The following is a 27,409-nucleotide window of genomic DNA, read 5'->3' as shown; positions in this document are numbered from 1 at the left end:
TATCATTTTTACATCCCCACCAGCAATCTACAAGGGTTATAATTTCTCCATGTCCTCATCAACACTGGTTATTTTCAGTTTTATGGATTAGAAGCATTCTAGTGGGTTTGAAGTGGTATCTCATTGTGGTTTTGATTTGCATTTCCCTAATGACTAATGATGTTGAACATATTTTTATATTACTTTCGGCCAATTATATATATATATATATATATATATATATATATATATATATATATATATATACTTTTTTTTTTTTTTTGAGAAAAGTCTATTAAGGTTCTTTGCCAATATTATAATTGGGTTATTTGTCTTTTTGTTGTTGAGTTGTAGGAGTACTTCATATATTCTGGATAGTAGACTCTTATCAGATATATGATTTATAAATACTTCTCCCATTCTGTAGGTTGTTTTTCCACTTTCGTTTTTTTAATTAAAAATTATTGGGGTGACAAAATCCAATAAGTTTCAGGTGTATGATTCAACAGTATGTTGTATATATGTTGCACTGTGTGTTCGCTACCCAGAGTTAGATTTCCTTCCATCAACAAATATTCTTGATAATGTTCCTTAATGCACAAGTTATTTTTTAAATTTTGATGAAGTTAATTTATTTTTATTTTATTTTACTTTTGCTCATGCTTTTGGTGTTATTATTATTTATTTATTATTTATTTTTTTTAGAGTTTTGATGTTATTTTAGGACTCCATTGCTTAACACAAGGTCTTGAAGGTTTATTCTATGTTTTCTTCCAAAAGTTTTATGGTTTTAGCTCCTATATTTAGGTCTTTATCCATTTTGAGTTTATTTTTGAATATAATGTGAGGTAGGGAGTCTAACTTCATTTTTGCGCATGTGGATAACCAGTTATTCCATCTCATTTGTTAAAGAGCTTATTCTTTTTCCCATTGAATAGACTCATCGTTGTCAAAATCAATTGACCATAGATGTATGAGTTTATTTCTGGACTCTCAGTTCTATTCCATTTATCTGTATGTTCATCCTATGAGAGTACAACACTGCTTTGATTACTAGAAATTTGTAGAGTTTTGAAATAAGGAAGTGTAAGTCTTCCTATCTTTTTTCCAAGATTTTTTGTCTATTTGGGATTTCTTGTGATTCCATATGAATTTTATTATCAGCTGTTCTTATTCTGATAAGAATTACACTGAATCTGTAGATTCCTTTGGGAATTATTAACTTAACAGTATTAAGTCTTCCAATCCATGAACATGGGGCATCTTTCCATTTGTTTAGGTCTTATTTGATTACTTTCCTCCATTTTGTAATTTTTTAGTGTAAAAGTCTTGAACTGCCTTGTTTAAATTTATCTCTAAGCATTCTATAATTTTTCATGCTTTTGTGCATAAAATTCTTTTCTTAATTTCATTTTTTTGGATTGCTCATTACTAATGTATAGAAATACAACTGATTTTGAACAGCTGACCTTGTATCCTGTAATTTTTTCAAGTTCATTTATTAGCTCTAGTAGCTTTCTTGCATATTCTTTGGAAGTATATGTATATATCTATTCATGCCATCTGCAAATAAAGATAATTTTACTTTTTCCTTTCCAATTTAGGTTTGGTTAATTTCTTTTTCTTGCTTAATTTTTCTGGCTAGAAATTTCAGTACAATACTGGTGAAAGCGGGCACCCTTGTCTTGTTCCTGATCTTATACGGAAAGCTTTCAATCTTTCACTATTGAGTATTACTTAGCATTGGGTTTTTCATAAATGCCTTTTATCATGCTCAGACAATCTTCTTATATTCCAAGTTTTTTGAGTGTTTTTTTTTTTTTTATCATGAGAGGGTGTTGGAGTTTGTCAAATGCTTTTTCTGCATCAATTGAAATGATAATGTATTTTTCTTTTTTTATATCAATGTAATATATATTACATTCATTGATTTTCATATGTCGAATCACCCTTGAATTTTGTTGATAAACTCCAACTCATCATGATATAAAGTCCCTCTAATATGATGCTGGCTTAGTTTGCTGGTATTTTATTCAAGATTTTCACATTAATATTCATTAGGACTTTGGAGGTGATAGATATGTTTATGGTATATATTGTGCTAAATAAACAAACCAATAAAAAACATACATACCATATGACCCAGCACTTCCACTGTTTTGTATTACCATAGAGATATATGCAGAAATTGCTCAAGAAATCCCAGATGGATGTTTAGTGTGGCATTGTACGTAAGAGTCAAAATATTGGAAGTAGTCTAAGTCTTCAAAAGGGAACGATCAAATACACTGTGATTAACCATACCAAAAACCTACACAGTAGTTAAAAAGAATGAGATTCTTACACTAAAGTATCTCTAAGAACACTGTTAAGTAAAAACGATAGGACAGTAGATGTAATATTATAATATTGAGTCAAAACACAAAACAAAAATACACGAATTTCTAGATTGCTATACATAAAACTGATAAGTGTTTAATTGTGGGGAGGGGATTGAAATTGGAGGTGCAGTTAAAGCAATATATTAAGATGAACTAAGCTATCTCAGTGGCTTTAAAATAATATATTACTCCTTCATATCATAGTTCAATGAGAGTTATTGGTCCTCTTGCATGGCTCTGCTCCATTGATTATTTGAGCCTGCATTCATCAAACAGTCAAATGTTCCATATGGCACACGTGGTTTCCAAGTACTGAAAGGAGAGATTATCTGCATTGTTTATAAGCTTTAGAACTGTCTTATATTACATTTTATGGCCCCAACATATGTTCAAGGTAGGCTGGGAAATGTAAGAAAATACATACTTTTTGATCAAGCAATCTTATTTTCCAGAATTTATTCCATAGATATAAAAGCACCAGTAAATGTAATATGTATATAAGCATGTTCATTGCAGGCAGCATTGCTTTTAGTGGGTAAAACATAGAAATAATTTGAAAGTTAATTAACAGGAGAATGGTTTGATAATTTAAGGTACTTTCAAACTATAGGAAGTAGATTCATTTGCATTTGTATTTACTGACCTCTGGAAAGTCTTATAAGACTTCCAAGCTGAAATAAAGACACAGATAAGCAACTCAAAATTGTATAAAGAAATAAACAACAATGGTAACAGTAAATACAAAAGCAAGTAGTTTTGCATATTTGGTTTATAACTCCTCTTTTTTCTCATATGACTTAAAAGACAAATGCGTAAAACAATAATTATAAAGCTATGTTAATATGCACAATCACCATAGACCCTGTTTCAGGTGAGCTGTGCAGGAGTTTCCTTATAATCAGAGAGCCTGATGATTTATAATTCATAAAGAAGGGTACCTGAAAGTCATAAGATAATATTATAATATTTAGCTAAAATGCAAAACAGAAATGTATAAATTTCTAGATGGAAGTCCGTCAAACTGACAAGTGTTTGTTTAATTATGAGGAGGAGATTGAAATGGAGGTATGATTAAAGCAGTATATTAAGATGAACTAGGTAATTCATTATTTATGACAATATTATTTGTGACAATAGCAACATAAAGATATATAATGTCTTGACAATATTCCTAGAGATGCTTCAACATAAGAATCTCATTCTTTTTAAATATTGTGGAATTTTCTTGGTGTAGATAGACCAGAGCTTATTTAACTTTTCCCTTTTGATTACTTAGGTTATCTTCAATATTTTGGCTCTTACAAACAATACCACAATAGACATTCAGCTATGCTTTCCGGTGCACACGTATACATACATTTCTATAGTAATACAAAACAGTGGAAGTTCTGGATCATGTGGTATATACATATTTTTACTGGTTTGTTTATCTTTTTGTTTTTCATTTTTAAAAGCTACCAGGGTATCTGTCATGGTATTGCAAATGTTTTCTCCCAGGCTATTCCTTGTCTTTGGACCTTTTATACGTTTTCCTTTATAACTTCTGGATTTTCATTCATGCTTAAGAAGATAATCACATAAAAGATTATACATTTTCCTCAATTTTCATTGCAATATTTTATTTTCATTTTTCACATTTCCATCTTTAATCCACCTGGGATGTATTTTGTGTATGTGGTGAGTAGGACTCTATGTTCATTTTCTTCGGATTGGATAATCCATGTGCTTGATTCTGAGATTTAAAAAATCCTTACGAATGTTAAACCCTTAAATAAAAATGCTCATTGCTACACATTTGCTCACCACTATGATTATTTCCTTAGGACAAATAAATTCCAAGCAGTAGAATTGTTGGGTCATGAAGTACGTAAAATATGTATCTTTTGGTATTTATTGTGAATAGAAGCAAAAAAAAAAATGGATGTAGCAATTTACACTCTCTTTGAGTAGAAGAATGCCTACATCCTCAATAAAATTGAGTATTGTGAGTAAACACTTGCCTATTTGATAGATGAATAATAACTCGTTTTTATTTTATTTATTTTTCACCTCATATTAAGGCTGAATAACAGTTATTCTTTATATAGATTTACTTGGAGGATACCCTGAACATCCAGGCTATGTTAACCACCATTTGACTTTCAGGCTCTTAGTTATGAATTATAAACCATTAGACTCTTTGATTATAAGGAGACTCTTGTACTGCTCAGTTGAAACAGGGTCTATGGTTAGGTTTATGAAGCAATAATGGAGATCATGATTTCATGAGAACCCCAAAACAGAGATTCCAAGGCCAAAGACACAGATATTCTGACTCAATGTGTTTGTAAGAGGGTGTGTGTGTATGGGGATTTATGTGTCAAAATTTTGCATTTTTAATAAACACACCAGATGATTATAATGTGAAGTGATTACGGTTTGAAAGATATCTGTTATAGAAAGTTACAATAATTTTATAGACTGAATTTGGGGAATAATCCCTTTCCTATTGTGTTCTTTTGAAAATGTTGTCATAGTTTTTAGAGAAATAAATTCATTCCAATTTTATGCAATCAGAAGTAAAACTGGACAAGAACACTAGAATTTTAATTAAGTAAATATTAAGCACTCACTACGTATAAGTCATAGCACTAATCAACAGAAGTATAATGAAATGTATGACATAGTCTTTACTTTGATATACAAAATGCAAAAGGTCCAGTTAGGAAAAAATACTTAAGTGTATATATACATATACTTGGTAAGACTAAAATACACACACACACACACACACACACACACATATATGGCATATATACACTAAAAATATATGTATGTGTATATATGCACTAAAAAGTATATATCTATTTCTATATATATTTATATATAGTGTTACATATATATTAGCCTTACAAAGAATTTTTATATATGATTTAAAAAATCCTTACGAATGTTAAGGATTACATATTGTTTTTTTGGATCTATATCCTGAATCACTTTGTGCAATTTACACAAGACCTCGAGAGTCTTCTACCCCAGTAAGGCAGGCTCGCCATGAGCCTTCAGGGAGAATTCATGTCACAAGAGAAGGAAGCCAAAACCTTAGTCCTTAGATTTGGAGCAGCAACTCTGACTACAGCATGGTACCTTTCACTCAAACTTCTATCCCATTCCAATACCCCAAACGAACTCATCATGTCTGACTCCTGTGGACAGGACAGGTCCTAGGACTGAAATCAGAAGGGGCTATTTTGCTAAAACTCTGCAAGACATTGTGGCCTAAGCAATCCTGGAACAGTCCCCATCTGTGTTAAGTGTCACTATAGGGAAGAAAGAGGCTTTAGAAAACAGTGGGTTTCATGGGAAATCCAGGGAATTCACTGGGGTTTTGACATTGAGGACTCCAGTGCCCCAGCAGCAGTGGGGCTAGCAGAGAGCACAGGACCCAGAAGAGGCAGTGGTGCCCAACGGGCATGGCGGGACCCAAGGAAGGAGATAGGGTGGAGCTCACCAGCAGAGGACTAGCATGGAAGCCTCCACCTCCCTGCCTATTGGACTTGTTTCTGAGCACAGGTTGAGTCATGCCAGGCCCGCCCTCAAATAACTGATGTTCTGTTGTGGATTAAGGTTCTCTGTGCATAGGTAGGAATAATGGCCAGCCAAGCACAGCTTAGAGTCACCTCCTTTCTTCCCCACATCAGCCTTGTGAGGCAAATGTTTCCCCATGAAAAGATCAAGTCTTAAACAAGTGTATCTGTAATCATTGCCAGTTTTATTTCTCTGGCTTAGAGATCCAGAGGTGATTTAAAGTTTACATTTCTTTTTTATAGTTCTAAGAGTTTATTAAGTGTTTCACTGCCCTTCAAAGGTGATTGACAAGTTCTTTTATTGTGTCTGTTTATTTTAGGTTTGTTTGTTTTTTTGTGTGAACAAGTAATACACACACATATATATTCTTTTTGCAAAATGAGAAGATGCAGACAGGCAAAAAATAAAATAAAGTACAGATCGCAGGGAGACTCACTGTTAACCTTTTGGTGTATAATAATTCAGACTTTTTGCATTACATCATATATAAATGTACATTTTATATATGTATCTATAATGTTTTACAATGTGTTATTTTCACTTTACAGTATACAGTGAGCATTTTCCCATGCAAATGAATGAAACATCTTATTATATAAATGAGATTGGGTCAGAAGATGAGATGTTGGTAACAAGAGTCATGTGTAAATCAAAGGAACATCGAAACATTGAAGTTAAATGGTAGCAAATATTTAGCAAGAAAATGGAGACAAAAAGAATCCAGTGGTGCAATATTAAAAACAGAAAATAGTTGAATTCAGGGGAGAAATGCATTAAATGGGATAAGGACGGTCCCGGGAATGCCTATGGTTAGAATGCAGAGCCCTAAACTTCTTTCTCAGACCCCTTATCTCTTCCAAACACCTTTCCATCTCATCTCCATCTCTTGTCATTTCTTCATTATTAAAATGCCTATAATCTATGTCCTCTTTAAATTCCTCGAGAGACTGAAGCAGCCTTTGCCTAAAATTCCCCTCTGTTTGTTGGCGTTCAAATTCTCCATAGGGACGTTCTTCCTCTCTCTTTGGCAAGCTGCACTTGGGTTTTCCTTCATTTTCTTTGCAGGGTTTTTGCATGATGTTGTTTCCTGCTTTAGTCCAGGGAGAAAATGTAGAGTAAGATTGCTTGTTTCTTTTGATTGAGGATTGTCAGTTTCTTTGAAGCAAGTAAACGCAATCTCCCTAATCTCCCACCTCTGCCACACAGGCCCAGCTCTCAGAATTTCTAGATGCTGCCCCTTCTAACCCTCCCACCCCCGCTTCCTTTCTCCTCCCTTTAGCAACCCACTATTTCTCCAGCAGACAAGGCTAATGGCCTCTCCGATGGGCGGGATAAGGGGAGCAGACCGGGAGTGAGCTGTGAGGCTGCAAATTTTACCCAGCTCTTGCCCTTCCCAGCTCCCACCCTCAGAGCCCCCGGTCTAAGTACTCCCCTCACACTGACCTGTGACAATTTGGGATAGTTTCCTCCTCTTTTTCTTGCCTCGAGATGTGTGTGAATACAGATCCTCGGTCCTGCAAGCAGAAAGGAAGGGAGAGGGGAGGAGAGAGTTCTCTGGGGACCTACTAGCCCCAGACATAAGACTCACAGTATTATCTCGAATCCGGGAACCTCATACGGGTACATCGTGTCATATTTCCGACCTCCTGGTTACTCTCCAGTCCGTATCACATCCTCCTAGATCTCAGTCCCCACCCCCCACCCTCAACTCCTCACCCTCAGGCCTAGTGTTTGCAAAGCCCACAATTTCCTCCCTCCCTACCGGCTGCATTCCTGTCAGGCAGACATCGAATGAGATGAATTATTTTCGATTTATCTCTAAATTTCTCTGTCTGCACCCCAGGATTACAGCCGCTCTCTACACACCTCATTTCCTCCAATGAAATTGGAGCGAGAAGGATAAGGATAAAGGGAAAGCATGCCAATCTGACAGAAGCTGATTATTTCTAAACTATCATTGAATCTCTGGGCGTCTTTCACCAGACTTCCACCTACTCCAGATCCTCTCTCCCGCCCCCACCCTTTTTTTCTAAATTATCTCCCAGATGTCTGCATGGGTTTGGGGAAAGCCGTTAAATTCAGCCTTTACCACCCCAGGGTCCTAGTGGTTCCCTCACACCAACCTGCTGGGGTTTAAAGAATTTGTGTCTTCCTCTTGGCCACAAGCACGATTGCCTGCAGGGCAGTAAGTAGCTGGTACCCAGAGGAGAAAGAAGTAGGGGAATATAAGGACTTCACGTCAGCTCTTGGTCACGTGAGGATTATGTCATCCTCCAAGTCTGGTCCCCACTTTCCCCTCCCAGCAGCTGTGCTGCAGAAGTGGAAAGGCTTACCAACCTCCCACCCCATACCACACCAGGCCCTGTCACTCATTTTTGTCATTTCTAATTCCAGAGATCAAAAGTGACCCTTTCTCTCTGTGGGCAAAATTTGCCTTTCTCAGACTACCAGAGAAGGGCTGCATATTCCCATAGTCATAAGAACCACTGTTACTTCTTTAATGGCTGTGTTGGCAGAGAGGATTACTCATCCTCTTCTAAGCCGCAAGAACAGAAAAGAAGCAGTCTTTCCCCCATCCACCTTCCACTTCAGTCACTATTAACCACTATTTTCCTTGCAACCAAACTGAAACCAAATATATATTCCTGAAACCAAACTGGAGGGGGTAGGGTAAATTAGGAAAGGTAATACATGAGATTTTGTTTTTACTTTTATTTTGATAATTTCCTATCCTTTTCCATTTTTCCATAAACTTATTATATTCTTTTAATAATCAGAAATATTGACATCTCCATTTGGGGGAAAAAAAAAAGATTCAAAATAAGAAGATAAAAAGGGCCAGCCACCTGTTTCTACTGCTGAGTCATAAAATAAATATAGAGGCAAACACATTTTTGGAAGTTTAAAATGTACAGGGCATGAACAGGCTACTCTTTTGAGGCACTCCTGGGCATATGAAACCCTTTCATTGCGTGAGCTATTAAGGTCATAATTCCACAGCACCTTGCCCTTTGATTTTCAGATGTCAAAAATCAGTCATAAAATTTTACTAGTTCAATCTAGGTATCATGCCAATCTCTCTCTGTTTGTACCATGCTCTTTTATTTCCTTCAATACTGTGTCCATAAGAGATTACCTTTCCTCAACACTCTTATTCGGAATCAAATAGTTTTTAATCTTCATCCCATTTATGTTTCCTTAGATCCTATTCTACCACAATGGAGGAATGAGAAGCACTAACAGAAACTGGCCACTTTTAGTCACTTAACATACTAAACTTTTGTTGCTAAGGATTTTGGTATTAATCTAAGTGGATTTGTTGTTGTTGACTTTTTAGCTTGAAATCCTTGCAACAGAATGAGGGATGTGTTCTTAAAACGTGTTTACATTAATTGCGTTTACTTGCTTGTTTTTAACCTTGGATCTAAAAGTTGGATATTAAACTTCCCTGTGCCTCATCTATAAAATGTGGCTAATGGTTCTAGGCACTTTGTAGAGTTGTCAGGATTAAATGGTATAATTTATATAAAGCATTTAGTACATGACTGACAAATGCCAAATGCTCCATTAAATGACAGGTCTCAAAGATTACCTCCTAAGGAACTCGGAAATTATTCCAATTATCACTCTGGCTCCACTGCCACTCCCCTAATGCAAGCAGCCCTAAACTCCTGGACCACTACGACAAAATTTACTGGTCTCTTTGCCTTACATCTTGCCATTTTCGATAGAATAATGAATGATTCCAAACATCAGATATGACTATATCACTGTCTTGCATTATTTAACTTCATTCTCCAATAATCCTACTAGATAGGGACATCTTTAGTTGATCTAAACATTTCACAGAATACATCTCCTTTTATAAGTAAAAGCTTGTATGAAAATATATGTAAATATAAGAAAAGTATGATACTGAGTTAGATTCAACTTGTCTCCCTGGTATTGGTGAATGGAACTAATAGGAGAGGACAAAGAGACATTATGTATCATGGAAAGAAACTCCAACAATTGGGGCCAGATACCTGAATAAGAGCTTACCAAAAAGCATCTATGCCAGCTCTACTACTTGCAACAGTCACCTAAGCCTTCTCTCCTTCAAGTCAATGTGAAGAGACAGGTAAGGGTAAGAGGTAAAAACTGTGGGAGCCATTGACCTTGTGGGGAGTTTAATGTAACAATACAGTTTGAAATAGTAAATGTAACAAGAAATCACAAAGAAATAGGAAATGCTTTGACACAAATGAAAATTAACACACGACATACCATAACTTGTGGGATTCATGTAAAGTAGCCCTTAAAGTGAAATTTACATTTGTAAGCACATACCTTAAGAGAAGAAAGATCTCAAAACCATAATCTTCTACCTCATGAATGAGGAACAGGAGAGCATAGTGAATCCAAAGCAACCAGAATGAAGGAGATAAGGATTAGAGCAGAAATTAATGAAGCAAAGAAGAGAAAAAAATTCAGAGAAATTCAACAAAACCAAAAATTGTTTTTTGAAAGAGATCAACAAAATTCACAGACTTTTAGTTAGACAGATGAAGAAAAAGAGGGAAGACTCTAATTACTAAGATCAGGAATGAAAGAGCAGCCATTATTATTGCCCTTATAGAAAATTTAAAAAAGGATTGTAAGAGAATAGTATGAACAACTGTATGCTAATTAATTAAACAAATTAGATGAAATAATGAAACTCCTAGAAAGACACAAACTACCAAAACAAATCCAAGAATAGAAAACCTGAATAGAATAATAACAAGTAAAGAAATTAAATTAGTAATTTTAAAACTTCTGAATAAGAAAAGATCAACCCCAGATGACTCCACTGATGAATTCTACCAAACATTTGAAAAGAAATAATACACATTCTTCCAAAAAGTAGAAAAGGAGAGGACACATCCCAACTCATTCTAAGTGACCAATATTACCCCGATATCAAAACTAGACAAAGACATCAGAAGAAAACTAAAAATCAATACCTTTTATGACATAAATGCAAATATCCTCTAAATTCTATGGTAAATTTTATACCAAGACCAAGAGGAGTCAATCATAGAAATGTCAATACATGTATACACCATATTAATAGAATAAAAACCAAACGCCACACCATCATTTCATTTCATTTTATTTCAGCGAACTGCACAAAATTTTGAAGAAATATAACAGCCTTTTATAATAATTTAAAAACTCCAAAAACTAGGAATAGAGGGAATATCTTCAACCCGATGAAGGACACGTAAGGAAAACCCACAGCTAACATTATATTCAGTGGTAAAAGGCTGGATGCTTTCCTATGATCAGGAACAAGACAAGAATGTCTGCTCTCACCACTTCTTGTCAACATTCTACTAGAGGTTTTCGACAGGTCAATTAGCTAGAAAATGAAATCTAAGGCATCCAGATTGGAAAGGGAGAAGTAAATCAAACTGTTTGCAGGTTACATGATCTTATACAGAGAAAATCCTAAAGAATCCACAAGAAAGCTACAGAATTAATTAACAAGTTCAGAAAAACTCAGTATAAGATCAACACACAAAACCAGTTTCATCACACCTGTGATGAAAATCAAAGAGAAAATTAAGGAACCAATTCCATTTACAATAGTATCAAAAAGAATAAAGTACTTCAGACGACATTTAACAAAGAAGTGAAAAACTTATGCTCTGAACATTACAAAGCATTGTTGAAATGAAGACCTAAATAGATGGAAAGATACCCTATGTTTACAGGTTGGAAGACTTAAATTGTTACAATTGCAATACTCCTCAAAGAGATACACAGATTCAAAGCAAGCTCCATCAAAATTTTAATGACCTTTATTGCAGAAGTGGAAAAGTAAACTTTCAAATACATATGGAATTACAAGGGACCTGGAATAGCCAAAACAATCTTGTCAAAGAACAACAAGTATGGAGAAATCAACTCTTCCTGATTTCAAATCTTACTTCAAAGCTACAATAATCAAAACACTGCGGTACTGGCATAAACATAGACACATAGATCAATGGAATAGAATTGGAACTCCAGAAATAAATACTATGGTCATTTGATTTTTGAGAAAGGTGCCAAGATAGTTTGATAGGAAAAAAATAGAATTTTCAACAGTTGGTACTGGGAGAACTAGCTAACTACATATAAGAGCATTAAGCCTAATCCCTACCTCTCATCATATGTAAAAATTAACTCAAAATGAGTCACAGACCTGAATGTAAGAAATAAAACTATAAAACTCTTAGAAGAGAACATTAGCATTAGCATAAATCTTTGTGACCTTGGACTAGACAACATTTCTTAGATAAGACACCAAAAGCACAAGAAACAAAAGAAAAAAATAGATTTATTAGACATCTTCAAAATTAAAAACTTTTGTGTCTCAAAGGATATCATCAAGAAAATAAGACACTCAACAAAATATGAAAAAGATTACCAATCATATATTTTATAAGGAAATTGTATCCAAAAGATATAAAAAGTTATTACACTGGATATTAAAAGACAACCCGATCGAAAATGAGCAAATGATGTGAACAGACATATCTCCAAAGAAAGTATTCGTATGGATGATAAGCACATGAAACCATGCTCAACATCATTAGCCATTAGGGAAATGCAAATCAAAACCTCAATAAAATGTCACTTTACACCCATTAGGATGGCTAGAATCAAAATACAGATAGTAACCAATGTTGATGAAAATGTGGAAAACTTTGGACTCTCATGTATTGCCAATAGGAATATCAAATGGCGCGGTTGTTTTGGAAAATGTTTTTACAGTTTCTCAAAAAGCTAAATATAGAATTACTATATGACCCAGAAATTCCATTCCTAGGTATATACACAGAGAAATGAAAACATATTTCAACATAAAGATTTATAATATTTATAGTAGCCTTATTCATAATAGTCGAAAGTTGAAAACAACTCAGATGTCTATCAACTGATGAATGGATACATACAATGTGGTATATGGATACAACTGAATATTATTTGACAATAAAAAGAAATAGAGTACTCAAAAATACTACAACACAGATGAACTTTGGAAATAGTATAGTAAGTAAAAGGAGACTGTCAAAAAGGGCCACATTTTGTGTGATTCCATTTGTATGAAATGTCCAGAATAGACAACTCTATAGATATAGAAATTAGATTGATGGTGGCTTAGGCTTGGGAGCTTGGAGGGAAACACGGAGTTACTACTAGTAGGTTTCCTATAAGGGTGATTCGAATGATCTAATATTAATTGTGGTAATGGTTTCACTACTCTATGAATATAATTGAAAAATGGCATACACTTTAAATTGGAGAATTAAGTGATATGTGAATTATGACTCAATAAAGTTGTTATAAAAAAGGTAAGTTAACACATAGTGATAGAAACTGTTGAAATTGAATCGCAGTGAAAAATAAGAGAACTTCAGTGACCTGTTGATCAATATAAAGCATTATAACAGGTAATATGACTCCCAAAGGGTGTGAGACAAATAATATGTATTTGAAAATATAATACCTGAAATATTTCTAGGTTTTTATGAATATTATAAACTTACAGACCCGAGAAACACTGGACCTCCAGCAGGATAAACAAAAAGAATGCCATATCACCATTATGTTCATTGGAACATTATTTAAAATATATAAAAATAAATAAATAAATATAAATATACACACACACACACATATACACACAATGGAATATTATTTAGTCATAAAAAGAAGGAAATGTGTCATTTGGACCTTAAGGACATTATGCTAAGTGAAATAAGTCAGACAGAGAAAGACAATATGGTATGACCTCACTTATATACGGAATATTAAAAAAACAAACTCATAGATACAGGGAACAGATTGGTGGTTGTCAGAGGTGGGGAGAAAAAATGAGCAAAATGGGTGCAAGTGGTCAAAAGGTAAAAATCTTTCAGTTATGAAATAAATAAACCCTAGATATGTAATGAACAGCATGGTGACTATAGTCAATGGTACTGTATTGTATATTTGAAAGTTGCTAAGAGTTTCTAAGTGACACATCACAAGAAAAAACTTTGTAACTGTGTGGTGATGAATGTTAACTAGGCTTATTGTGGTGATCATTTCACAATATATACAAGTATCAAATCATTATGTTGTACACCTGAAAATAATACAATGTTATGTGTCAATTATATCTCCATTACAAAAAAGAATGCCACGTCAAGGTACATCATAATCAAAATCCTGAAAAGCGGTTATTAAGAGAAAATCTGAATAGAAGCCACAGAAAAAGGATATGTTGTATATAATGGTATAAATATAAGAATGACTCCACACAGCATCAGAATTTACAAGAAAGAAGACCATGAATGAAATCTTTAAAGGACTGAAAGAAAAAAGTTAACTGAGAATTCTATATCCAGTGGAAATACCCTTAAAAAATCAAGATGAACAAAGGCTTTCCCCAACAAACAAAAGGTCAACGTGTTTGTCACCATAAAACTGATACTATAAGAAATACTGAGGGAAGTTCTTCAGATCGAAGAAAAATAACAAGTGATGAAAATGTGGATTTACACAAAAGGAAGAAGAGCACAGGAAATGGCGTATATGTGGTGATATACATTTGGGGTGGAGCAATTGAGCAATTTTAAAGACAATAAACTTTACAAAAGAAAAATAATAACGTATCATGGAGTTTATAACATAGATACAAAGTAAATAGCACAAGGAGGGAGGTGGGAAATGAAAGTACACCATTGTACAGTTCTTACATGAATTGGTATAGTATTATTTGATGACAAATTGTAATAGGTTAATGATGCATATTGTAAACTCTAGAGCAAGCACTAAAAATGAAGCGAAGGTTTATAGCTAATAAGCCAAAGTGGAAATGGAATAATAGAATGTCATCAGTAACTTTTTTTTTAAGTGGGGAAAGAGGGTAAAAAGGAACAATGAAAACATAGCCATATGAAAGTAAATAGTAAGATACTAGATTTAAATGCAATCATATTAAAAATGTCATTAAATAGTAATTGTTTAAGCACTCCAAGTAAAAGTGAGAGATTGATTGGATAAAAATGCTCACCACTTATGTGCTTTCTATGAGAAACACACTTTAAATATAAAGACACAGATGGGCTAATAGTAAAAGAATGGAAAAAAAGTAGTATGGAGACACTAATTATAAGAAAGTGGGGGTAGCTAGATTAATATAAGCAAAGCATTTTTCAGGACATAAAATGTCCATCCACAGATGAATGGATAAACAAATGTGGCATATACTTATAATGGAATATAATTCAGTCTTAAAAAGGAATGAAATTCTGAAACATGCTATGACATGGATGAAACTTAAAGACATGGTAAGTGAAATAAGCCAGGCACAAAAAGAGAAGTAGTGTATGGTTCCACTTCTATGAGGTACCTAGAATAGGCAAGTTCATAGAGACAGAAAGTAGAATGCTGGTTGCCAGACCCGGGGGAAGGTAAAAATGAGGAGTTATTGTTTAATGGGTAAAGAATTTCAGTTTGGGAAGATGAAAGTTCTGGAGATGGATGATGATGATGGTTGTACAGCAATGTGAATGTACTTAATGCCACTGAACTGCACACTTAAACATGAGTAAATTTAGGCAGGTCCCAACAGCTCAGGCGGAGGGAGTTGCAGCAGCTGCCGAGCAGCCCAGCTTCGCAAAGGCTCTCTCTTGGCGGGCCCAGGCCCACGGGCACCCACACGCACTTGCCCAGCCGCCGGGATGGCCAAGAGGAAGGTCAGCTCCAGCAAGGGAGTGGCAAAGGAGAAGCCCACGAGGAGGTTGGCGAGGTTGTCAGATAAACCTGCTCCCGTGAAAGTGGAAAGGAAGCCCCCAAAAAGTGGCAGGAAAGGATAGATCTGCAGAAAAAAAGTGCAAACTAAAGGGAAAAGGGGAGCAAAGGGAAAACAGGCCAAAGTGGCTAACCAAGAACTAAAGGTTTACCTGCAAAAAATGGAGAAACTAAAAATAAGGAGAGTCTAGCCTCTGATGAAGCAGGAGAGAAAGAAGTCTAAGTAATATCATATACCATGTCTTATCAGTGGTCCCTTCCCTGTCTCCCTTCTTGTACAATCCAGAGAAATATTTTTATCAACTATTTCATAAATGCAAGTTTTTTTATTACCCCTAGAAACATTTTTAAGAAGGAGAGAATTCCACTTCATTCCATTTTTTAAGTGTAAATGCTTTTTATAAAGAGGTGGAATCATTTGCTGGTTGTTTCTTTTTTTGGTACAGCCAGAAAATAATGGGATATTGAATATGGGAGACTTTGATTGTCTTGGATGTCAGCTTAATATTCCATATATGGGGATAGTTTTTATATCCTCTGACACAAAGCAATTCGGGGTCAGTTGTGCATTTAATATGTCTTGAACATTTAAAATTATATCTATTCCCATGTTTTTGGTAGAATTGTTTCCTAAAGAAAACCACTCCTTGATCTTAGCTCTCCCAGTCAGAATTTTGTGTAACATCTTTGTCATGGGAGTCCAGGTTGCCTAGTAACTTAATGTGCTGTGAAGGATTGAAAATTTGATTATGTAGCATATATGATATTAAATTGTGAATTAGTGGAACTTTGATGTAACAGTGTATCAACCTTTGAAGATATTGATACTTGATATTCTATTGAGGAAAATTAGCCTCCAAATTTTAAGCTGGAAAGTCACTGGGATAACTTTAGAAAAGATTCACAACTATATGATTTTAGGTTTTTGGTACGTACATTAAGGATTGTGTACAAATTGAAATGTCTGTGTATTTATTCTCAAAACAACCACTAAATCTCGATTATGAAAGGAAAAAATGGTTAACTTCATGTTATGTATATATATTTTTTACTATAATATATTTAAAAGTGATGAATGGGAAAACTTTGGATTAAAAGAGATCTAAGACATATCAAGCAAAGGTAATGTGTGTGTGTGGTATTGGATCCTCATGTAAACAAATGTAAAATAAAAAAAACCTGTGATATTTATAAAGTAATGAAAACTTGAACACTGGATATTTAATATTAAAGTATTATTATTTTAGGTGTAATAATGATACTATGATTAAGTTTAAAAAGTTCTTTTAGAGTTACAAACTGAAATATCAACAGATTAAATTATATGCTGTCTGAAATTTACTTCAAAATAATAGTGAAACAAATCAGAGAAAGCCAAAACCATATGGTTTCACTTGTTTGTGGAATCTTAAAAAAAAATGAACAAACGAAACAAAATGAAAACAGATTCATAGAAACAGAGATCAAACTGATGCTTGCCAGAGGGATGGGGCATAGGGAGATGGGTGAAAAGGGTGAAAAGGAATATAGTCAATAATACTGTGATAAAGTTGCACTGTGACAGACGATTACTAGACTTAATGTAGTGATTATATTGTAAAGTGTATAAATGTTGAATCACTATATTGTACACCTGAAACATATAATATTATATACCAACTATACTTAAATACAAAATTTAGAAATTTTTAAAAATAATAATAAGGTAGAAATAAAATAATATGGTAGAAAAGGAGTGGATAGGAATAGAAACAGATTCATCATGAGTTGAAAATTATTGTAGCTTAGTGGTCAACTACAATGACATGGTATTTGCACTCTAGAGGTCTCTGAGAACCTCACCTTTGGTGATTCTCTGCATAGGCCAAGCATAGTACCAAAAGCTAGTGTAGGCCAGTGGGCTAACCCATGTGACCTCTTGCCAGCCTATGAGGTAAAGATTGTTTCCTACATTTTATACATGAGGAATTTGATGTTTGTCCATGATTACAGAACAGTTAATCTGCCTGTGTTCTTTCCTCCATGCTCATTTGTGTTACTTATCAGCCAGTTCCTGTGGGGCCCATACCTGGGCTTCTTAATAGTTTCTGATGGTCACTGACCATATAAGAAGATAGATGCTGAGTTAGTACCCATGAGTACCTGAAAGTATGGGGGTTCCTGATACAACTTGAAATGAAATATTTTAAATTTAATTATATATGTTTAAAATAAATATTTTTAAGCTGGCCACTGGAATCATTTTGAGGATGTGAAAAAGGAGGCAGAGGAATCCTCTTGTCTAGAGTAATTGCAAATAGATGCTTGTATTAGTCAAGTTCTCCAGAGAAACAGAACCAATAGATTATAGATAGATGATGATAGATAGATAGATAGATAGATAGATAGATAGATAGATAGATAGATACATGCATACATACATACATACACACACATACATGCATACATACATACATACATACATAGATTTATTTTGAGAGATTGGCTTATGCAATTTGAGAGATTGGCTCATGGAGGCTGGAAAGTTCAAAATAGACAAGGTGGACTAGCAGGCTGAAGATCCAGGAAGAGCCACTGTTGCAGTTCAAGTCTGAAGGCCATCTGCTGGCAGAATTCTCTCTTGCTTGGAGGAGGTCAGTCTTTTGTTTTATTTGGGCCTCCAACTTATTGGATGAGGCCCACCCACATTACAGAAAGCAATCTGTTTTACTCAAAGTCTGCCAATTTTAAATGTTAATCGCATCCAAAATACTCTCACAAAAATATCCAGAATAACGTCTCAGTCAATAGTAGAGCCTATCATGAGGAAGGAACAATTAGAAAAAATAGTTCTGTTGGCTTAATATTTTAAGACGAAGGCTTTACTCTTCCTTTAACCAGAGAGTACATTCTATGCTATCTGGGCTTGCATAAATAGTACTTACAGAGCATGTTCTCTAACTACAAAAAATCAATTAGTTAAAAACCAGAAATTTAAGACATATAGAAAAGAACAAACAAACAATATTTTAAGTAACACTCATGAATAATCCATGGATTGAAAAATAAATTACAAGGCAAATTAGAAATATTTCAAACTAAATATAACATATCAGATTTAGGGATGCTGTTAAAACAGTGCTTAGAGGAAAATTTGTAGATTTATATACTTATATTAGAAAAGAAGAGAGATTTAAAATCGATGATCTGAATTTCCATTTACAAAAGTTAGAGGGAAAAGGATATTTTATCCAAAGTAAATAGAAGGAAATAAATAGTAACAATAAAGGTAGAAAACAATGAAATAGAAAACCGATTTTTAAAAAGCAGGAAAAACAAAGCTGAATACTGGTTCTTTGAAGAAATTAACTTCTAATAAATGAACCAAGAAAAAAAATCACAAATTACCAATATCAGGGCTGAAATAGGAGATATCACCAAAGAATGTACAAACGTTAATACATAGTAATTAAATATTATGAGCAACTTTATGCTGATAAAGTAAATGACATAGATGGAATAGACTAATTTTTTGTAAAGCAAAACTTTCCAAACTAGAGAAGAAATAAAATTTGGGTGGATCTATATCTACAAAGTAAAATAAATTCATAACCAAGAAAATATTTCCACAAAGGTTGTACTGGTGAACTCTAAAAAAGAGATAATAGCTACATTTCACAAAATCTTTCAGAAATTAGAGGACACAAAAACATGTGGCAACTCATTTTAAGAGCCCAGAATAAACTTGACACCAAAGCCTGGTATAAATATTACAAGAAAAAAATTATAAACCAATACCCTTATGAACATATATGCAAAAATCCTCATCCTCATCAAATTACTACCATATAATATCTATCAATATATAAAAATGATGAGGACCAAGTGGACTTTATCCCAGGAATGCAAAGTTGGTTTAACAATAATAAAAAAAGTAATACACTCCACTTATTATCAGAATAAAAGAGGAAAAAAACATATCATTTCAATAGATGCATAAAAATATGTGACAAAAGCCAATACTCATTCACGATTTTTAAAAAATCTCAGCAAACTTCTCCAGTCATAAAGGGAATTAATGATAAACCTACAGAGAATATACTTAGTGCTGAAATAGTATACATTTTTTCCTCTAAGATTGGGAATAAGGGCAGGATATTCACCCTCATCACTCTTACTTAACATTGTACTTCAATCACAGACAACATGATTTTTTTACAAAGAAAATTTTAATGAATCTACAAAAAAGCTACTAGATCTAATTGAGCTTAGCAATGTTGTTAGAGCACACATCATGAAAGAAAAGAGGATCACGAAAGGAAACGATTGCACAATTGGACTTCAACAAAATTAAAAACCTCCATATTGATGTAAGGTCAATATGTGAAAAAAATTGTATTTCTATATACTAGCAGTGAACAATTAAAATTATAAATGAAAATTACAATGAAAATAAAATCAATGCCAGTAACAACAGCTTGAGAGTTTTAGAGATAGGGATAAAAAATATGTATAAAACATGTACATTAAAAACTACAAGACACTGTTAAAAGAAAAAAGTATCTAAATGAACATAGAGATATATCATGTTCATGTATCAGGAGACTCAGTATTGTTAAGATGTCAATCCTCCCTTCCTAGACAGTTGTCATCTGATTTCATTTATATGTGGAATCTAGAGAATAGGATAAATGAACAATCAAAACTGAAATAAGCTCATGGATACAGAAAGTATTTTGATGGGTGCCAGATGGGAGGTTGGGAGGATGGAAGGGTGAAAGCAGGGAGGAGATTAACAGGTACAAATTAGTAGGTACAAAGTAGTCATGGGGACGTAGAGTATAACATGGGGAACATAGTCAGTAGTATTCTAACAACTATATATGGTGTCAGATGGGTACTGGAGTTATCGGGGTGATCACTACCTAAGTTATGTAAATTTCTAATCACTGTGTTGGATATCTAAAACTAATATAATATTGTATATCAAGTGTAATTGAAAAATAAAAAAATATATTTAACAAAATCTTCCTTCCCTAAGTCATCTACAGATTCAATGCAATCACAGTCAAAATCCAAGCAGGCATCTTTGAGAGATTGACATGATGACTTCAAAATATTTAGAGATTTAGAATAGCTAAAACAACTGTGAAAATGAAGAACAAGTCTAAAGGAATCAAATGATTTTATGATATGCTATAGGTACAGTGACCAAGGCAGTGATGGTATGGTGTAGAATTGATACACAGATCAATGGAACAGAACACATAGTCCAGAAATAGACTCAAACATACATGGTCAATTGATTTTCAACAAGATTGCCAAGTTATCTTACCGGGGATCCTTGATTCTTACCTCACATCACACATGAAAAAAATGACTTGAAATGGATCATAAACAGGAATATAAAATCTGAAACTTCTAAAATAAAGTATAGCAGAAAATCTTTGCAACATTGGGGTAGGTAAAGACTTCTTAGATTAGACCAAAAAAAGCACAGATCATAAAAGAAAATAATTGCACAATTGGACTTTGACAAAATTAAAACCTTCTGATCTTTGTTAAGACACCATTAAGAAGATAAAACAGCGGAAGCTGGGCAAAAATGGCGTAGATGATAGAAGCTTTGCTTATCCTCTCTTGCAACCACATAAAAGTTGAGACAGAAACACGGAGCAAATAGCAAGCGAAGTTGCTTGCCGATACAGGGGAACAGAAGCCCTACAACTAGGGAGAGAAATAATTAATCACCCTGCAATAGGAAGAGGTAGGACGCGGCAAGGACACAAGGCTGCCCACCCGAGCAGCTGAGTGAGACAAAGGCCAGGGCATCAGCAGATGCCTCTTAAAGTGGCTGTGTCCTAAAGTGGCTGTGTCCGAGGATTTTCGCGGTGATGAACCTGCTCGCTCTGAGCACCAGCGCTGGGGCAGCTGCGCAAGGGGCACCAAAAAGCCCCTTTACACGTGCCATCTTAATTGAAGCCTCCCCTTTCCCTCTAAAAGTAACCACTATCCTGACTTCTGTAGTAATCATTTGCTTTCATTTCTTTATGGTTTTATCTTCCAAGTGCATAACAGGACGCTACAGTCTTGCCCTTCAAAAATTTTTAAATATTTATTTAAAGTCTCTATTAATGTACAGGTTTTCCCTCCATCTCTTTCTTTTCCTTACAAATTATCTGCGGAAGAACTTGGGCTGTTTAACTTGTAGACTTTCCTACAGTCTGGATTTTGCTAACTGCCTCCTTATGGTCCAACCAGATCCTCTTTCCTCTAATTCCTGCAAATTGGTAACTACATCCAGGAGATTTAAATACTGACTGCAACAGTTTGCTCTTATCCAGATGATATCATTTGGTGACTACAGGTCTATGGGGGCCACCTTTACTTTTAAGTCTTCTGGTGGTATTTTATAGTCATCCTTGAGTGAGATTCTGTGCTCCTACTATTAATTAACCCAACCTGCCGTATTAATTTGGTCACTCTGTCTTGAAATTTCAGAGCCTTGTCTCACCTTCTCCATAGCCAATAAGCCTCCATCTTTCTTCACTATGACAACTGAATTTGTCATCCTGGTTTAGGGCCTTATGACTTAATATCTGAACTACCATAGCAGGCTGTTCTCTCGTGTTCCTCCTTCCATCCTCTACTTCTCTCCTTTTGAGAGATTTAAGTATGGTGTCCAAGGTGACACAGCTGGTTAGTGCTGAGTCTGGGAACCAACCAGGTTTTAGAATGAAGACTGTCTCTATAATGACCCTATGCCCTCTTCCATCTTTTTCATTCAATTCCTTCTTTTCGTTCACTGATAAGTTAATAGTTATTGGAGGGGAGAGTGCTTTCAGAAGCTCAACACTGCCCTGTGTACTCTGATTGATAAGGACTAGGTCTCAGAAGAGGGAATTACATTGGTGAAAGAAATACGCCCTCTGGGTAGGCTCTTGACATAAGGCCATTTGGAGAAAGCTAAAGGAAAGGGTGAATTGTCAGCCCAGTGGGAGCTAGGGGAAGGCAATGGCTAAGTTGGCCAGAAATAGTCAGAGAAAGCCTCCAGGAGGAAAAGGACCTTAACCTGGGCCTCAGAACAGAACCTAGAAGTAAGATGGGAAAGAGAGAGGAGACCTGTCTGACTGAACCCAGGCCCAGGGTCCTTACCGTTAATTACTCTGGCTTGTCTCATGCTGCTTTGAAGATATAAGTCCACTTACTCCTCCTTTAGAGGTTTTTAAGTCTATTGTGTCTATGGTCTCAAAGTAGGTTCAATGCAAGCTCTTTATGACACGAAGTCAGAAAACCCGTGCTCTGCACTCCCCCAAGGACTTTCTCACTTATTTTCAGGTAATAGAATCTGAATTTGTCAATCTTTCTGTATAGAACTTGGGCATTTGCATTTAAAATACAGGTGCTCCTCAAGCCCACAAATCCATTCTTAGGCATCCATCCTAGGGAATCAATGATGCTCACAAAAGTTAACTGTGACAAAGTTATAGTAAACATAGGTGATCAGGGTCTCTATATCACACTGATATTCAACCCAGTTGATTTTTCTTAGACATAGAGAAAAAAATTATGTTTTGCACTAAACTAAGTTGTGTGTGGATACAGTCCAGATGATCATCTTTGCCAAAGTTTGCTCTGGTGACTGTGGTCATGCCTTTGAAAAGAAAAAGTACTGTGACATTTCAAAGGTATGTTATCCTAGATGCATCAGTACAATGGTCAGAACTCATTTAAGGTAAAGATTGACCTTTGCTAAGGAAACTATAGGCTATAAGTTAGTTATGTGATTACTTGCCATGACCTGCCCAGTTAGAAATTCATAATCAGACCATCTTGTGTGGTTACTTTTGGTCACTAAGCTTTTTGGGCCTGCCATGTACCCTGCCCACTCCCCCACCACCACCCCCAGCTTGTCAGATTTAGTATATGGTAGCTAACTGGGGCTCAAATTTTAAAACAGAGCCTAACAGCCATTGCTGAACAGAGGCCTCTCACACAAGTCATGCTTCAGGGAGAAGACTGTACTGAACTGCCTGCTGATTGCACTGAACTGTCTGCATACACTGTGTTCCTGCCTTCTCAGCCAACCCTTACAAAGGAGTTCCTGTAATATTATTTCAACTAATAGGACTGAGATTTTCCCTGTCCATTTGGATCTGTACAGCTATATCCTCATTAGCATTTGCACCAACCAATCAAAGTGGCTCTATTCTGATCATTAGGACAGTATTTTTTGGACAAATCAAACTGTGAGGTTTGGAGTACTCATTTGCCTGAGAATGGACAAATCAAGGACCAGAGGCAGGGACTTCTTTCTTTATAAGTCAGCTCCCCTCTGGCTTGGGGAGTACTCCCTTTTGGTTTCTGTGTAAGCCCTTGTTTTCCTGGCTGGAGCTGTACCACAGAAGCTGCCTTTTTTTTTTTTTAATTAAATAATTTTTTAATGGTAACATTGGTTGATGAAATCCAATAAGTTTCAGCTATATTTTTTTAATTAATTAATTTATTATTATTTTTTAAATGAGAAGCTGTCTTGCTGGAAGGGACTGAGCTGCAACAGCAGGACCAGGGCCAAAGTGGAACACCGGGGCTGCCTCGCCCCAAGACTGCTTCACAGTCATGCTGTTCCACAGCCATGCTGTATCACAATTGAGCTGTTTGCACTGAATGACAGACATCTCCCCCTTCACCATATCCCAAATTGGGGACTCTCGTTGGCATTGAATAGGCGCCAATGACCATCATTTGACACTTCCTAGTTTTTTATTTTTGTCTCTGGCAGTTTTACATACAGATATTGTTTGTTTTAATACTGATTATATAAGTATATTCAGAAATAAGAATTGATTATATTTTATCTATTACTTTCTATATTTACATGTATAATATGCATATAGATATATATTAGAAACTCAAACAGTATACTGTTTCTAATTTACTTCTCTGTTATTTAAAGTGTAAATCATGAAAAATTTTCTTTACCATTAAATACCCTTTTACAGCATATTTTATTTTACAGAACCCATACGAATAAGCAAAAATGTTTAAGTCAAGTATCGATACTTGCATATTTTCATTGTTTTGCTTAAATGTTTTACTACTATGAATATATTTGTACATAAATCTTTCCACACATTTGTGATTTTTTTCTGTAGAATAGAATGTCAAAAATTAAATGGCTATATCAAACAGTATGAACATTTCCATGACTGATAATTGTTGTCAAATAGTCCTCCAGAAAGAATGTATACCAAATGACATACCCACCAATAGTGTGAGAAGTTGTTTTAAGTTTAACAATTTTGTGTGGGAAGAATGTCGGTTAGTTTTACATTTAGGGAAATAATTAATAAAGTATAAAATACATATGTAAAAGTGTCAAAATCATGAATATGTGGATCAATGAAGTTTTAAAACTAAAACCATTGAACCAGCACTCAAAACAAAGTAAAACAAAGAACCTCCGGAACATTACCCAAGGCTACCGCTACCCTGAATTCTAGCATCCTAATAGTTTTGCCTATGTTTAAACTCATATAAACCATATACATTACTCTTTTCACTATGGCTTCTTTATCTTAATGTTGTGTTTGTGAAATCCATCCACACTGTGTGTAGTTGTAATTTGTACATTTTTACTCATGAATAATATTCCACTGTGTAAATATACAATTTACTTATACATTTTCTTGCTGAAGAACATTAGGCATTTTCTAATTTTTAGCAATTTGAAAAGTGCTATTATAACATGTGTTAATGTTGTTTGGTAAACAAACACATGCATTTTTACTATGGGTGTATCTAGAGTGAGATTGCTGGGTTATAGAGCATGCCTGTTTACCTTTAACATTTTGCCAAACAGTTTTCCAAAGTGGTATCTCCCGTTCTAGTTGCATGACACCCTCATTAAATACTTGTTTTTTTATGATTTTAGACGTTCTGGGGTCTGCTTAGTGGTATCACATTTTGGTTATAATTTACATTTCCCTGCAAACTAATGAAGTTGAGCACATTTTCAAAAATTTATTAGACATTTAGATATTCTGTTTTTTGAAATGCTATTTTAAGGTGTCTGGCCATTTTTTATTGGATTGTCTTTTTCTTTTTCATTTGTAAGAGCTCTTTATACATTATAGATATGAATCATTTATCAGATATACGTGTTCCAAATATCTTCTTCTAGTTTGTGATTTGCTTCTTCTTTTATTGGTGTCTTCTGATGAACAGAAGTTTTGACATCAATAAAGTGCAATTTGTAATCTTTTTATTCTTCATAATTAGTGGTTTTTGTGTCTTCTGTAAGAACACTGCCTACTCCAATTATGTAGATGATTTCCTGTGTATTTTGCATGAGAATGACATTTTTACCTTTCTCATTTAGCTCTGTAACACATCAGGAGTTAAGTTTTGTATATTATTTAAGGTGGAGTCAACATACATTTTTCACATATGGATATCCAACGGATCTGCTACCACTTTTTGAAAAAAAATCCTTTCCCCGCTTCACTGCACTGTCATCTTTGTCATAAATAAAGCGATAGTATGTGTAGGTATGTTTCACAGGTCTGTGTGTGTGTGTGTGTGTACACACACTATATATGTTCATCTTTGAGACAATATACTATTTATTCACTATAGCATTGTGTTAGGTTTGGCATCTAGTAGTGGAAGACTTTCACCTCTCTCCTTCAACGTTGTTTTGGCTGTATTTGGCTCTTTGCATTTTTATACACATAGTTGGAACCTGATTGTCGACAAAAAATAACCTGCTGATATTTTTTTTAATATAGATTGCACTGAATTTATAGATAAATTTGGGAATAATTGACAATTTTAAAATATTTTAAAATAAAGTCTTTCAATCCACGAGCATGGTATATCTCTACACTTATTTACGTCTTCTTTAATGTTTCTCAAAATTGTTTTACAATTTTCAGTGTAGAGGTCTTGCAAGCATTTAGAATTAGTTCTAGATATTTGATTTTTAATCAACTTTATTGTGGTCTAATTTACACACAATAAGATACATACATTTTAACTATATAGTTCAATCATTTCAACAAATGTATTCACCAGTGGAGTCAGTAACCAATCGATACAAAATGCGCACTTTTATCTCTGATATTTTTCCCCAAGTATAATATTTTTTGACATTTATCTGTGTTGTTGCTTGTACCAGTAGTTTGTTCCTTTTTATTGCTTACTAGTGTTCTAATGTATGAATATACGAAAATTTGTTTATTCATTTACTTGTTAATGAACATTTGGATTGTATCCCTTTTGGAGCTACCATAAATGAAATTGCTATGAACATTCCTGTACAAATCTTTTTGAAGAAAGATATTTTGAAATCTGTTTTGGAAAATTCCTAAGAGTAAAATTTCTAGGACGTATGGTTAAGTGTAAATTTAACTTTTCAAAAAGCTGTCAAAAAGTCTTTCAAAGTGGTTGAACTTACCGGCAATGAATGACAATTCCAGTTGTTCCACATCCTTAGATATACTTGGAACTGTCAGACTTTTTAATTTAGCAATTTTGATGGATGTGTAGTGGTATTTCATTGTTTCTTTTTTTCACATTTCCCAGATGATTAATGAGATTGAACATTTTTCCTTGAGCTCATTGACAATTCGTATATGTACTTTTGTGAAATGTTGGTTCAAATCTTTTGATTATTTTTATTGCATTGTTTG

General features: G+C 34.5%; 2 protein-coding genes and 1 pseudogene across 4 annotated transcripts in view; 1 reads left to right on the top strand and 2 right to left on the bottom strand.

Annotated features, from left to right (window-relative positions):
- Nucleotides 1–27,409, bottom strand: part of BEX3 (brain expressed X-linked 3) — a 128,526-nt gene that overhangs the window by 36,405 nt on the left and 64,712 nt on the right. The window lies entirely within an intron of this gene.
- TCEAL7 (transcription elongation factor A like 7) lies at nucleotides 6,701–8,130 on the bottom strand. Of its 2 annotated transcripts, none has more exons than XM_023525951.1 (3): nucleotides 8,051–8,130; nucleotides 7,371–7,441; nucleotides 6,701–7,017 (listed from the first exon to the last, which is right to left on the bottom strand). In XM_023525951.1, exon 3 carries the CDS (start codon nucleotides 7,001–7,003, stop codon nucleotides 6,701–6,703), a length of 303 nt encoding a protein of 100 aa, XP_023381719.1. In that variant the 5' UTR covers nucleotides 7,004–7,017; nucleotides 7,371–7,441; nucleotides 8,051–8,130. The 2 variants fall into 2 exon arrangements, with proteins under 2 accessions (XP_023381719.1, XP_011383374.1); XM_011385072.2 differs by having other exon boundaries at nucleotides 6,701–7,014.
- LOC105309018 lies at nucleotides 15,588–16,027 on the top strand (annotated as a pseudogene).

The sequence above is a fragment of the Pteropus vampyrus genome, unplaced genomic scaffold (assembly GCF_000151845.1).
Source record: "Pteropus vampyrus isolate Shadow unplaced genomic scaffold, Pvam_2.0 Scaffold653, whole genome shotgun sequence".
NCBI lineage: Eukaryota > Metazoa > Chordata > Mammalia > Chiroptera > Pteropodidae > Pteropus > Pteropus vampyrus.
Note: the sequence above shows the minus strand (reverse complement) of the source record. Positions and strands in the feature narration are given on the sequence as shown.